Source organism: Mugil cephalus, chromosome 2 (assembly GCF_022458985.1).
Source record: "Mugil cephalus isolate CIBA_MC_2020 chromosome 2, CIBA_Mcephalus_1.1, whole genome shotgun sequence".
Lineage (NCBI taxonomy): Eukaryota > Metazoa > Chordata > Actinopteri > Mugiliformes > Mugilidae > Mugil > Mugil cephalus.
This window is the reverse complement of record NC_061771.1, coordinates 3636026-3649931: the sequence shown is the minus strand read 5'-3', so window position 1 is coordinate 3649931 and position 13906 is coordinate 3636026. Positions and strand designations below refer to the sequence as shown.

The 13906-nt window shown below is 41.1% G+C and overlaps 1 protein-coding gene across 7 annotated transcripts in view; it reads left to right on the top strand.

The window, feature by feature from the left end:
* Positions 1–13490, top strand: part of LOC125003514 (nucleosome-remodeling factor subunit BPTF-like) — a 41234-nt gene extending 27744 nt beyond the window's left edge. For 6 of the 7 annotated variants that reach the window (XM_047577496.1, XM_047577495.1, XM_047577491.1 and 3 more), the window contains 8 exons: positions 267–349; positions 3630–3855; positions 3989–4311; positions 4436–4609; positions 4736–4928; positions 5586–5670; positions 7536–7722; positions 11132–13490. In XM_047577496.1, coding sequence (XP_047433452.1) covers positions 267–349; positions 3630–3855; positions 3989–4311; positions 4436–4609; positions 4736–4928; positions 5586–5670; positions 7536–7722; positions 11132–11168 — 1308 coding nt within the window. In that variant the 3' untranslated portion in view covers positions 11169–13490. Of the gene's footprint in view, positions 1–266; positions 350–3629; positions 3856–3988; positions 4312–4435; positions 4610–4735; positions 4929–5585; positions 5671–7535; positions 7723–10184; positions 11081–11131 lie in introns of those variants that run through there. The other variant, XM_047577494.1, reaches the window with a different exon arrangement.
* Positions 13491–13906: the final 416 nt, after the last annotated feature.

The window sequence follows — 13906 nt, the reverse complement described above, 5'->3', positions numbered from 1 at the left end:
ACAATTCTCCATCCGTCCTTTGAGTCCAGCTTTGTTTTTACAACTCACCCCATGTCTCATTCTACTGGTCTTACGTGTTTTATCTGTGTCTGTGTGTTTGACATTCTATACAATATGTCACGGAAGGATGAATGAGTGCTTTTGCCACCATTTGGTTTAAATATTTTTTGTGAATGACGTATTTTTCTGCAAAACATTTCCTCTAAAACTGCAAATATCTGTTCTGTAGTCAAACATGCAATATGTTCCTGTGCTGCACGTTTCAGGTGGTGATGAAACAAAATGCTGTGATTGAGCACCTGAAGCAGAAGAAGACCATGACGCCTGCAGAGAGAGAAGAAAATCAAAGGTTTGTGTCTAGATTATGTCACTGTCTATGGAGATGTAGAGGTAATATTTCTCTTTTTTTGTAGCCAAGGGACAGAAAGAAGTTTTTATTTAAATGCTGATGGTCAGGACTCATCTCACTGGTCAGATGTTTCTGAACCAGCATTCGGACAGAAATTGATGAACCTATAGTTTGACTCTCTGGATGTAAATAGTTGGAATAAAACTTCACGTTGCTCGTATTTTATCCACTCTACCATTTTACAAAATCCCATTCTCTTTGGGAAACCGTTACTATAGCATGCATGCTAAAACTGTAGCAACATTATAGCAAAGATTTGGATTCAGTTTTTCCCACAATATTTTGTGAGACCCTGATGTTTTATTTTGTTTTGTTTTTTTATTTGTTGTTTGTTCATTTGTTTGTTGGGGGCCATCTTAAACCCCTAGTTATGATACTATCCCACCTATTAAAACAATAGGCATATGAAATGTCTGCACCACATACAATACGACTATGTGTTTTTAATCAGCCTGCCATTACCGTAATGACAGAAATATTGCTTTTTGCGTTACAAATGGCAGCAGGAGGAGAGAGTAATAGCATGTTCCAAAACTATTCAAAAATGTTAAAAAAAATATTTCATATTCAGTATGAGAGTGTAGCGGAGCACTGAACAGGAAACCCTGGGATTTGTAGTAAGTCACATTTGGTTGTTTTGTTGGTTAATGGTTGTAGGCACAAAGAATATTTTACATTAGCTTTCCATCAGTCGGCTGTTTTACTCTGGCTGCAGCTTTGCCAGTGACACTGACTTGAGCGGATCCTTTCTTACACAAAGCTCTGTGGCTTGGGTTTATTACAGTAACTTTTTTCTCGAGCCAAATACAGCTAGCAAAGTCTCAATTGTTTTCATGAGTCCAATGAACTCCTCCGGAGCTCAAGCATAAGCACGCTTCACCTCTGTAGAACCGCTTGTCATTAAGAATTGAAACTGAAGAATATACCACTGCTGTTGTGGCGTATTCTCTAGTGTTTGGCTCTTCTTTTGCGGGGAAGTAGCCATTAATGAGAGTTTTCAGCTCCCCAAGCACAAATGTTCCACCAAAATAAGTTTCTCCAAGTTATTTTGTAGGTTCACTGCCACCCAAGACAGTCGTGATGTTAAAAAAAACACAAACAAGTGAGAGTAATTCTTTTTCCCCTGCTCAGAATAATCATGGGTTCCCTTCCCCAGCTCTGACACATCGCTGCTCTAGGTTTGGCTGTGCAACACTAACAACTGTAACATCTTCACTTGGGCGGTTTGTGAACTGTCCTTTCCCCTGTCCATTTGGCTATTGTCTAACACTATGTTGGGAGGTACTGCACACAGTATGGGATCCCTTGGGTGTTTGACCACCAACAGCTGCATGTCCTTACTGTGACCCTACAAGCACAGAGACAAAGACAAATCCATTTATAAATGACATGAGTTGTACAAGTAAAACAATCAACTCCTTCAGTGATCTCCTCCAATGTAGCAACTTCAAAGTACAGAAAATCCTCAGATTAGACCTCAGTTCATCATTATATACAGTTCTCAAATGTAGGCCTAATTCTGCCTTTTCAAAAAAAAATAATAATAATTAAGCATCTGTATTCAGTTGTTATTTCATTAATGACAGCTGCAGGTAAAAGACATGCCTGCTTTTCCTTTTTTTTTTTGACAATACTATATACGCTAAGTTAGGAATGCTGCAACTGTTAAAAACAAATTCAAATCTATTAGCGTAATTGAAAAGGTCTTTGCTTCTTCCTTCTTTTGTGCTCCAGATAGATTATACTCTGACCTATAATTGACCCTGACAACCATGTGTTTATGTCCACAGACGGTGTGTCAACACTGTACCCATTCACATAGACCTGAAATACCAAACCCAGACTACCGTGACATCAGTAAAGCAGCCCTGTCTGTTTTCTGTCTCTGCTTATTTTTCATCCTTTTTCTTTCCATTTCTTCATGTCATCCTTGTCTCCCTCTTTTCCTACAAAACATGAATCTGCTGGCAGTAACGCAGACATCAGCTTGCATCGTTTTTGTGTTTCACATTGTGTCCATCTCCTCCACTTTCACACTGCATTTGCAGCGTGTGCTTCCGTTTTTTTACGCTGGCCGATCTTTGACCTCCGCAGCCATGGACGTGTTTGTGTGCTGTTCACACAAAAGTGCACTGAACAGCTTTCGATCTTAGTTGTGAATGTTGGCGAACACAAGTGAACATGGGCAATAGATTATAGGGATTTATTGTCATAGACTGAGATCTGATTTTTAAACAATGTTTGGATTGATATCACCTGACAGTGTAGAAACCTACTTCCTCCACATTTTAACTGATTTTGTTATTTCTTTTATTGATCTTCCCAGTCTCTCTCTATCTGTTCATCTCTCACCATACCTCTATCCCAGTCTTCCAGCGGTCAGTTCTATTCCCTTGCTACTGAGTTTTATACAAATAAACAAAATGGTCCCCTTGACATCTGCAAAAAATGTGGCTCACTCACAAAACAAGGGATGATGTCACAACTGCAGCTCTTTAAGGAAGTAATCGGGCTGCCGTGTTTCAACTTTATCTAGTTTTAGGTTGTAGGTTTGTAGTTTTTCTTTTCGTATTTCATTTTCATTCAATAGTTCACGGTTCAGAAAGGAAACATTTATTAGCCAGATAGAGGCTGGATGCAAGGTAGGAACCAGACAGTCACCATGTATTAAGAAGAATACTCTCATTGTCCATTGACACGGACAGACATATCTTGCGTGTGAAAAGCAAAATTTTAATGTTTTGAAGTAGCCACTGCCCTTGCAGTCTGTACTTTATGAAACATAGAAGCATTGTTTGGATTAGTACTCGCTCTCCGGCCCACTGGTGTGTCAGAGGGATACATTTCTTCCTCTGTGACTTCAGCTGTACTGACTTTCTGAATCCTACCTTCAGATATGTGATAATCCTTTCCCTCCCAGTCCTTTTATCTACGTCCTCTCTCTCAGCAGGAGTATTATGTGTATTTAATGTCTTTAAAATACTGTGAATGAGACACAGCACTTTTTCCACATGTGCCCTCATTAGATTCAGTGGGGCTATTTTCTGAGCTGTCTCAAAGGTGAGACTATGACTGTACATTTTCCAACCACATTTACGGGTCTGTCCATCCTCAATTCGAGCCATTTTCCCATTTTGGATTTTATCCGAATTTATGATTTGCTGTAACTTTTCAAAGGTTAAGAGAATGTAACTCACCATCCTGTCTTCTGCGTCTTCAGAATGATTGTATGCAACCAGGTGATGAAGTACATCCTAGACCGGATAGACAAAGATGAGAGGCAAGCTGCCAAAAGGAAAAAGAAGGAAGAGGTGGTGGAGGCTAAGAGGAGGTTGGCCAATGCTAGCAAGCTCTCCTCGCTCCTTTACCGGCACAAAGAGAGCCTCAAGATGGAGATTCTGAAGAAGCGGGCACTTCTTGACAAGGAGCTTCAGCTAGAGGCCCAGGTATATATATAAAAAAAGAGGGATATATACAGATATATAATAAAAGAATGCATACAGTATAAAAGACCCCTTTTAAGCAGCATTAAACACAAATAGCAGAGTGTGACTTTCTTTAACTCTTGTCCGTCCTCAGGAGGAGCTGAAGAGGGACCTGTTGCGGATGCGGAGGGAGAAGGAGAGAGCTCAGGCTGCGGCCCAGCAGGCAGCCCAGGCTGCCGCTGCCGCCGCTCTTAGCCAGCAACAGCAGGCACTGGCACACTCACACGGCATCACCTCCCAACACCACCTCACCACGACCGTCGCCTCGTCACACAAGAGGAAACGGGAGGAGGAGAGGGAGATGGCAACGACAGCCAAGTCCAAGAAGAAGAAGATGATCTCGACAACAAGTACAAAGGAGAGCAAGAAGGACACCAAGCTCTACTGCATCTGCAAGACGCCCTACGACGAGACCAAGTATGATGATACATTAATCTTGTCAAACTTATATTAACTTATATTACGGACATTCATATACTAGGTTAAAAACCATGACAAATGTAATATTTATTCTGACATGCTGTGGTCTGGTTCTCCAAAGGTTCTATATTGGCTGCGACCTGTGTACCAACTGGTATCATGGAGAGTGTGTGGGCATCACAGAGAAGGAGGCCAAGAAAATGGACGACTACATCTGTGTGGAGTGTAAACGGGGCCAGGAGAGCAGTACAGAGGAGCTATACTGCATCTGTCAGACACCATATGATGAATCCCAGTAAGGGGCTGTTTTGCTTTCTTGTGAATGCAACTCACACGTCACGATGTTGGCCTTTACCCTGTTTGTGCTTCCTACTACAAGGGGACCCTGAATCACACGTAAAAATCTTTCTTACCTTGCCAGGTTTTACATTGGCTGTGATCGATGTCAAAACTGGTACCACGGTCGCTGTGTGGGGATCCTGCAGAGCGAGGCCAACCACATAGACGAGTATGTGTGTCCGCAGTGTCAGTCGACAGAAGATGCCATGACGGTCCTCACGCCGCTCACTGACAAGGACTACGAAGGCCTGCGAAGAATCCTGCGTTCCTTACAGGTGAACAGGAATTGTGTATACGGTCGCTGCAGAGACGCACTTTGTTCCAATGAATTGTGTATTACTGCTGCGAATAAACTGTAGTTGACTGGTACTAAACAATGCCAAATAGACACTCAGTTTTGGTGAGTGGGCCCCTCCCCTACCTGCTAACGCTTCCTCTCATGAATGACAATAAGGAAGGTGAAAATCAGTTCTCCAAACCACAAAGTATATTTTGGAAGATTTACTTTCCACACAGCACATCTCTATAAACAAACACATACAGCAGTAGCACTAGAGTAATAGTTGTATTATCAGCAATAGGCAGAACACAAACACAGCTCCTTGTAGCCCCACTGCAGTGTAAGAGCACCAAACAAAAGTACTCTGTGTCCATCTTATCTGATGGGTTGGGTTCCCCTACTTGGACAGATGCCTGGCCTCAGCGTTTTTTCTCTAGCTTCCCTTTCTTTTCTTTTCTTTTCTTTTCTTTTCTTTTCTTTTCTTTTCTTTTCTTTCTTCTCCTCTGTCCAGTGGTCTGTGTATGTGGGAGAAAAAGAGAAGGAACATCTGTGTTTTCCCACCTGCTTTCAGTGTCGTTTTCATGGTGCTATTTGTTTTTCTTTACTGGTTTCAGCTTTCTCAACTGTCTTGTCTTTAACTTGTCCCTCCCAGTCTCATAAAATGGCGTGGCCGTTCCTGGAGCCAGTGGATACGAATGATGCCCCGGACTACTACAGGGTTATCAAGGAACCAATGGGTGAGTGGAGAAAATGTGACGTAGTGAATATTGCAAAAAGGGTTCTAACTGAATGGTGCTCAGGTTCCATGGTCCATTTAGTGTCTATACATTTGTGCGTATCGAGCGTAACCTTTTTCACCTTTTGACCTCCCCTCCCCTTTTTCCAAACACTTTTTTTCCACTGTTCCCACTTTGAACCCTTTGAAATAAAATGCTACCAATCATAAAAATCTTGTAATCAGTATAATTCAGATCTAAAGTACTTTACAGATTGTTGCATGGTTTAGCTCATTTACTATAACGGGCTTTGAGACCCTCGATTTTTGGGGTTGATTAAAGCGCCTACCTATTTTTGTGTGTGATGTATGTTTATCTCGTTTACGGTGCTTTTTCTTCACAGCAAGCATGTTTTGGAGCTAATACCTTTAAGCCATTCAAACATTAAACTGCAAAATGTGTCGTTGAAAACTACACCGTTCAGAATTGTAAGCAAAGTGGTCAGAAAGGCTCTGACCCCAGCATCTGTTTCAGTCACATTATGCAGTTTCAAAGCACATTTTTGCAAACTGTTCATTGGTTCATTAGAAGTTGTGATTTGCAGATTAATATATAGATGGTGTTTAGTAGGAGATGAGATGCGTGCAAACTGTCACGTATATTTTATGGTTTACTGATATTATTTACAACCTACTTATTGTTATACAGAACAATGTCAATCAAAGATTGTGTTAATCAAGTCAGCTGTCTGCTGAGTTACTCAGACTGGTATTGGGAGCTGTCCCTTTTCAAGAGTTTGTGTCTGTTTTCATTCCATAATTGCTTTAGGCTTTGGAAGTAACACCCATGCTCTATATCTTAAACATTAAAACACAGCCGCCTGGAGGCCAACAGGGAGGAAGCCCTCCAACTCAGATCAAACCGGCCATGTAAATGGGGACTTGCGTCAACAGGGCCTTTTTGAACTTCCATACAAACAAACCGTTAATGAGCTGGTCCGGGTCTGCTGGGCTCCCTGTGGAAAGGCACCAGCCCCACACTTAGGTCCTGTTGGCCTGGTCCTGGAAAACTCTAGTCCTCCCCTCTTCCTTCCATCACAAGAAAAAGACCTTGTTGGTTTTCAAAAAAAAAAAAATGAAAAAGAGCATTTGGCTGGTGTAGCTGCAGCCCTTGGTAGTTTTTGGAGGGCTTTAAGATGAAATCTGATCACAGAGAAGAAGGAGGTCTTTGATACCGTGAGGCTTGTTAGCCCCTGGCCAGCTGGGTGGGAGTTAAAGGGGTTAAGAGTCGGATATGTTTGTTTAAAAACGCAGCTCTAGGGATGCCGTGCAGAGCAAACCACTGGCAGCGGCACATTATATGAAGCGCCGTGGGTGCCAGTTTGTTTTCCAGCTAACTCAATCTTTTTTTTAATCAGCTTTTACCCTAATTTAACTAGGTTAGTAACACTGAAAGCCCCTTTCACACGATGCCTACAAATGAAAGCCTTAGTTTTTCAGAGCCTCCATTAATTTGTGTGAATTTTTTCCTCAGATAATGACACTCTCCTCAGGAATGACAAATGGTCACATCTCAGTAACTGATCTGGAAGGCTGAGTAGATCGAGGTTAATCCTGGCACAGGGTTTGGATTTTTGGTGTTGCATATAAAGTGATGCACTGTGCTCTCAGGAAGCATATTTATATGTCTGTCAAGCGCATACCACATACACTGCAATTACTTTGAAGCAGGCATGCTGATTGTGGAGGAAGGTCGATTAGAAAACCCAGATATTTATCTGCTGCTTCCGCATGTGTGATGTTCTTCTCTGGCAAGAACTTACAGTTAAATTTGGTGCATTTTCCCAGCCCTCAATACATCTGTATCTTTACGTCTTCCTTTCTCAGACCTTTCCACCATGGAGGAGAGGTTACAGAAGCGTGAGTACATCAAGCTGACAGAGTTTGTAGCAGACATGACCAAAATCTTTGACAACTGCCGCTACTACAACCCCAGCGACTCGCCCTTCTACCAGTGTGCCGAGGTTCTGGAAAACTTCTTTGTCCAGAAGCTCAAAGGCTTCAAAGCCAGCAGGTAAGATGGCGGTTATGATGATAGGCAGCTGATGAGGATAAGAAAAACGAGAAAGGGAGATATTTTAATCCCCAGTTAGAGAGTGTGAATGAAGTATCCTTAAGAATTATACCAGTCACTAGCAGCTGCGTCTGTGGAGCTGTGAAACCTGCCCTGGCCTGGACCTTTGGTAGACAGACGTCCTCTAGTTAGGGCAAAGAAATTTCATTCCTCAGAAAAATACTAAGTAATACTACTTAACTGACTCCTTCAGTTTTGTGACTAAGGGTCTGACATTGTTATTGTAATTTTTTTTCTGTGCACGATTTCAGTTTTCAGTCACACCCCTGTTTTGTCTGTATGGGAACTTTATACACTTCCTGCCAAAAAAATGTCCAAAAGTAAATAGGTAGGAGCCTCCTTGGATCATTTTTTGCATGGTGATTATCTTTCAGCTGGCAACAAGTTATTAACACCAGCTGATGCAACGAGTAGCTTCTCATTTCTTAAACAACCATGTGGAAAGCCACATCCCATGGTTGTGGAAAAGATGTTAGTCTGTTTGAGAAGGGTCAAATCATTGGCATGCATCAAGCAGAGAAAACATTTGAAGCAGAAATTACTAAGACTGGGTTAAGAACTGTCCAACGTATTATTGAAAACTTCTTTGAAAACGTCTTTGAGGAAGAAATGTGGTCGGAAAAAGTTCCTGATTGATTGTGGTCAGCGATCACTTAAACGTTTGGTGAAATCAAATAGAAGAAAAACAACAGTAGAATTCACGGCTATGTTTAATAGTGAATGTAAGAGCATTTCCACATGTACAATGCTAAGGGATTAGGACTGATCAGAAGCTTAAGAAAACCACTAATCAGTAATTTGCTAGGGAGCATAAAGATTGGCGTCTGGAGCAATGGATTATGAGTCCAGACTGACCCTGAACCAGAATGATGTGGCATTAGGGTAAGAAGAGAGGCAGATGAAGTGATGCCCTCACCATGCCTAGTGTCTACTGTACCAGCCTGTGGGGGCAGTGATATGATCTGGAACTACTGCAGTTGCTCAGGTCTAGATTCAGCAACATTATGTCCAAAGAATGAATCAGAATCAGCTACTACCTGAATATACTGAGTGACCAGGTTTTTCAATCAGTGGATTTTTTCTTCCCCGATGGCTCAGACATATTCCAAGATGACAATGTCAGGATTCATGAGGCTCATATAGTGAAGGAGCGGTTCAGGGAGCATGAGACATCATTTTCACTCATGGATTGACCCCCACAGAGTCCAGACCTGAACCCATTGAGAATCTTTGGGATGTGCTGGAGAAGACTTTGATCAGTGGTCAGACTCTCCCATCATCAATACAAGATCTTGGTGAAAAATCAATGCAACACTGGGTGGAAATAAATCTTGTGACAATGCAGAAGCTTATTGAAACAAGGTCACAGAAAATGCTGCTGTAATCAAAGCTAAATGTGGTCCAACCAAATATTAGAGCGTGGACCTTTTTTTGGCCAGGCAGCGTATTTCCCTCATAACGTTTTCCATCAGCTGATTTTCTACCATTATCATTCTGCTTCAGCTTTCAATGTGTAATGTTTCCTGTTGTTCTTTGGTGAGATACGTCAGATAAAAAGCTAAACTGATATATCTGGACACGTTTTAACTCGTAGTGTGAGAAGGTGACCTAAACCTGAAGCCTCAGACACGTTTTGCTTCAAGCTTTGAGTTACAGACTGTTCTCCACCATATGCTTGTGCTTTGATGCAGCCAACTCACTGCGCTTCCCTCGCTTCATGTTGTGATTGATCTGGGTGGATGCACACTACAAGATATTTGCAAACGTTGAATTAGGTCTATGCACTTGTAATACCTGTACTAATACTGAAAATATACTTGTCCTTTTAACTTGATTAGTTTGGGAGGACAGTGAGATCCCAGCCTTGTCTCATTCTAAAGCTTTTTTTTTTAGCTGCCACATTTAAAACTGTTATGTGGAACTTTTCTCTTCCATGTGTGGCAGCAAGAATAACCAAACAATCACTGCTGACTTGACATGTTTCCACCACAACCCACCTGTCCAAGAGCAATATATGATGTGTACATCTGCCCTCAGTCCTTTGTCTTCTTTCAACAACATTTTCCGCTATGGTTGTTCCACTCTTCAGCTGTGACATTTGTGGAAAGTGCATCGTTTCAGAATGTGTCACTGTGGGAATGTCGCCACACGCAACAGATTTAAAACGCCAGCATCTTAAGTACAGACAGATTTACTCTGACACTGATGAGCTTAATCAACTTTGTGCGAACTCGCCGCTTCAATGTGACAGAGGCTCATTTATATTTAAAGGTCCCACACTACAGCTTTAATTAGTTCAGTAAGTCTTGTGGTTTGCATCCAGCTTTGTGTGATGGTGATCTACTTCACCTGCATGTATTGACCCCATCCATTCTCGCTCTCTCTCTCTCTCTCTTTTGCAGATTGTGATGTCAAACTCCTGGGTGCCGGGGTCACTCTTAAAACAAACAAAACATAATTTGCTATCCTGGATGTTGCTGTTTTTACTCGTCCAAAACAGCATTAAAAAACTTTGTAAGAAATGCATATATTAAGCCACACATTAGGTGTGATAATTTTTTTATTTTAAAAGCAAAAGAAAGGAAAAAAAAAATCCTACGGTCTACTAATGGCAGCCATGTTGGTAGCACAATGCATTCAAGGGAAAATGTATTTTCGTACACTTGCAACAGATGACATTTTGTTTCCATGTTTAAGTTGGACGTGCAGCAGATTGTAAAGTTTTGCTATTCAGTTTTTAAAGGAAAACTAAATCTGACTTAAGCTTCACACACATAACGTATCTTTTAATTTGATAGATCTGTTTATTGTATAGGTCATAACTTGCTGCAGCAGAACAGTTTTACCTCATTTCTTAGCTGGGAACTTTTAAAGGAAGCATGCGACGTTGGTTAGTTTCTTTTTACTGGCTGTAACCATGTATATTGCTATTTTATGTTCATATTATCTTTTGTGAAGGACTATTTTTATGTTCTAAAGGAAATAATGGTAGAGGTTGTAAAGATAGATTGGAGAAAAATCTAGTTTAGCTTTCCTATTCTAAATATGGTGAGCTTGGCTGTCGGCCGTCTCCAGTTTAATAGAAAGTCCTTGTATATAAACATAGTTGGGCCGACATCAAACTGCACATTTCAGTATCATTTCACCAACATGGCTGCTTGGTCTGCGTCAAAGTGTCTGACCCACTGGCATCCAATACATGTTTTTGTATTGTATGTTTTTTTTTTGTATTTCCTCCTAGTCATATTTTTGTCATATTGTAAAGCTTTTAATAAAAAAAGAAAAAAAAAGAAAACAAGACGATGTTTTCCAACTGTTTTCTTCCTCCTCTTTTTGCCTCCTTCTGTAGGTCACATAACAACAAGCTACAGTCAGCAGCCTCTTAGCTGCTTCCTAAAAACCAGGTCAGAAAGACTTGAGGTTTCCTCTGAATGATTGACACCTGTGGTCCAGGTCGGGCTCCATCTGGCCCCGAGCCCTCTCTGAAGGAGAGCGGGCCACGCCACTGGTGTCAAAGTGCCCCACCCTTCAACAAGTTCATTGCAGTGCTAAGGGTCATGAGACAGAAGTCCCACCTTCAGACCAGGAGCAGGGCAGCTGCAGATTCTTGTATCCCAACCGGCCATTCCTACCCATGTAGCCCCTCCACGAGAAGAAAACTGCAGCCGGTGAAGCAAGATGGCAGATGAAGATGATGCGTAGTCTTGTTGGATGCTCACCGCGCCGTAGTCTCAATGCAGCGGACGCTAAACGTTCTGTAGCTGATCGATATTTTTGTGTGCCATAGCCAAGTGTTAGCTTCTCGTTCTTCCCCCTCAGAGCGTCTTTAATTTCGTTACGCCACATTTTCACAACACATACATCCCATTCAAGGTTAGTCCCGTCTCCAGATGGACGTAGCTGTAGCTGTACATTCGCATCATCACAATGTGCAGGCTTCACGATCATGTGCAGTACTGTGAAGGTTCTCAGTCATCCAGGTAACGGTATATCCAAAACGGCAAGCTGCAACTAGTCCAGTTTACATTGTTTCAGCTTGTTTTTTTTTTTTTTTTTTAAAGATAATAAAAAACAGTACCTGGCAGTGTACTCTTCTCATATTAAACAGCTTCTTACCTGTGAGCGTTTTGTTTATGCTGAAGGAGCATATGTCGCTCCTTGTCCGTCACCAGGAAAAAAAAACAAAAAACAGAAATAACTGGTCCTAGTTATTTTGACCACATTATTTTGACGCTACCCTCAGGTATGCAGCCCTGCACAAAGTTTGAGCCACATTCATTACGAAATCTGTCAGTGGTACATGTCATTGTTCATTCCCTATAAAAGTAGCCTAATGCTGAGATGATCCAAGGTAGCTTCTTGGATAAAATATCTGAGATTCTGTTTTCAGTCAGGCCTATCCACGGCAGTCCATTAATTAATTCAAGAGTTCTTCACTTTGTCTGAGGGTCATGATTCTTTCATGTTAATATCCAGAGGGGAAACACCCAGGACAGGCCACCACACCCACCACATCCTGCCTCTCTTTGTCCTTTTTAATGTTCCGAAATGTAAGTGAAAAAATGTCTCTGTGCTCTGTTAAACTGTTTGAATATTTGAAGGAGGTAGAGGACCAGATGTGTTGAAAAGAGTGTGTTAACTTTTCAGGGAAGGTGAACCTACAAGTACTGTACCTCTCTCCATGTTCACTGTCTGATCAGAGCTCTGTGTCTGGGACTCTGCATCTCAGCCCTTATCTGTCAGCCACTTCTTCTAGCATATTTCATTGAAGCTGACAGGTTGGCTCACATATGTCTCTCAACTCGCCCTCAAAGCCTGGTTAAGTAATTGGATAATGGACTTTTCCACTCAGCATCAACTCAGTTATGTTGCGGTCTGCGGCAGCATGTCTGGGAGTAAACTTTGAGTGGGGACTGGGGAGTCTTTGTACCGTGGGGTTTGTATAAAAAATTTTATAGCTGCATTTTTATCATATCTGGGAACATTTTTGTAATTCGTGATTATCAGTTTTGTAGGAAGGGAGCAGTTATAAGACTCAAGTCGTCTTTAAGTTAAAAGGTTAAAACACTGTTAGAAATTGGGGAAACATTTCAGTTTCAATCGCAGACTTTATACTTTTTTGTGCGTTTAACTTGAGTTGAGAGATAATGGAGCGTCTGTCTTCTTCTTTGTCTTTCACGCAAATGTTCGTCACTGTAACCTGATGATGAGGATGATGATGTTCTTTATCCTCTGTTTATAATCTCTTGTATATTATTGCTGTCCAAATATGTAGAGTTGAAATTTTTTTTAGATGAGTAGAAACTTTTATTTTTCACTATTTGAACCAGCAACTAAGCCCGCCTGTATATTTTAACTATTTTTTCTCTTTAATTGAAGTGAACTCTACATTTAAGTGAAGTTGCCCTTTATATTAAAAGTGCTGCATATTGTGAGCATAACGGTTTTGAACAGGGGGGGATGAGAGTTTTTCTTTTTTGTAAGAAACCAACCAATTCCGCATAACTTCTATATTGACATTGCATTTCTTGTATTATTTATTCATATCAATGAAAAATTCTCAGTTTTTTGAGTAATGTTGAAGAAACGTTAACAGCAGATAAAAAGTACTCTATGTTTTTAACAGACTGTGGCAACTCTGAAGAGATTCTCTTTTGTACTTGATAGGACATTTCATCCTAGATAATAAAGAAATGTTTTTGACACCAGTTTTTAAATCGTGCTTTCTGTCATTGTCTCTCTTTACTAAGTACACCTTGGAGGGCAGTTTATTGAGATATTGCACCAAAGATAAAACTGAAATAATTAGACTAGTTTTAAGCTGATTTCAGCTTTAAAAAGCCTAAAGTGGGAAGCTTCCCTTCACAATGCCTTAGAGATTTAGATCTGCAGTGCGATCCTGCAGATCTTTGAATCTGAAGACCTATAACTGGATGAAATGAAACTGCAGCTAATCATGTCTCAGGCAGAAATTAGCCACACTGGCTTGGTGACCTGGCTTGCAGGGGGGTACCTACCATTAAAAATACTATTATCTTCTGTCAAAAAGAAACCGCGCATAATACATGCAGAAGTGGATCCAGAGCAGAACCTTGGGGCACGCCACAACTACCATCCTATCATC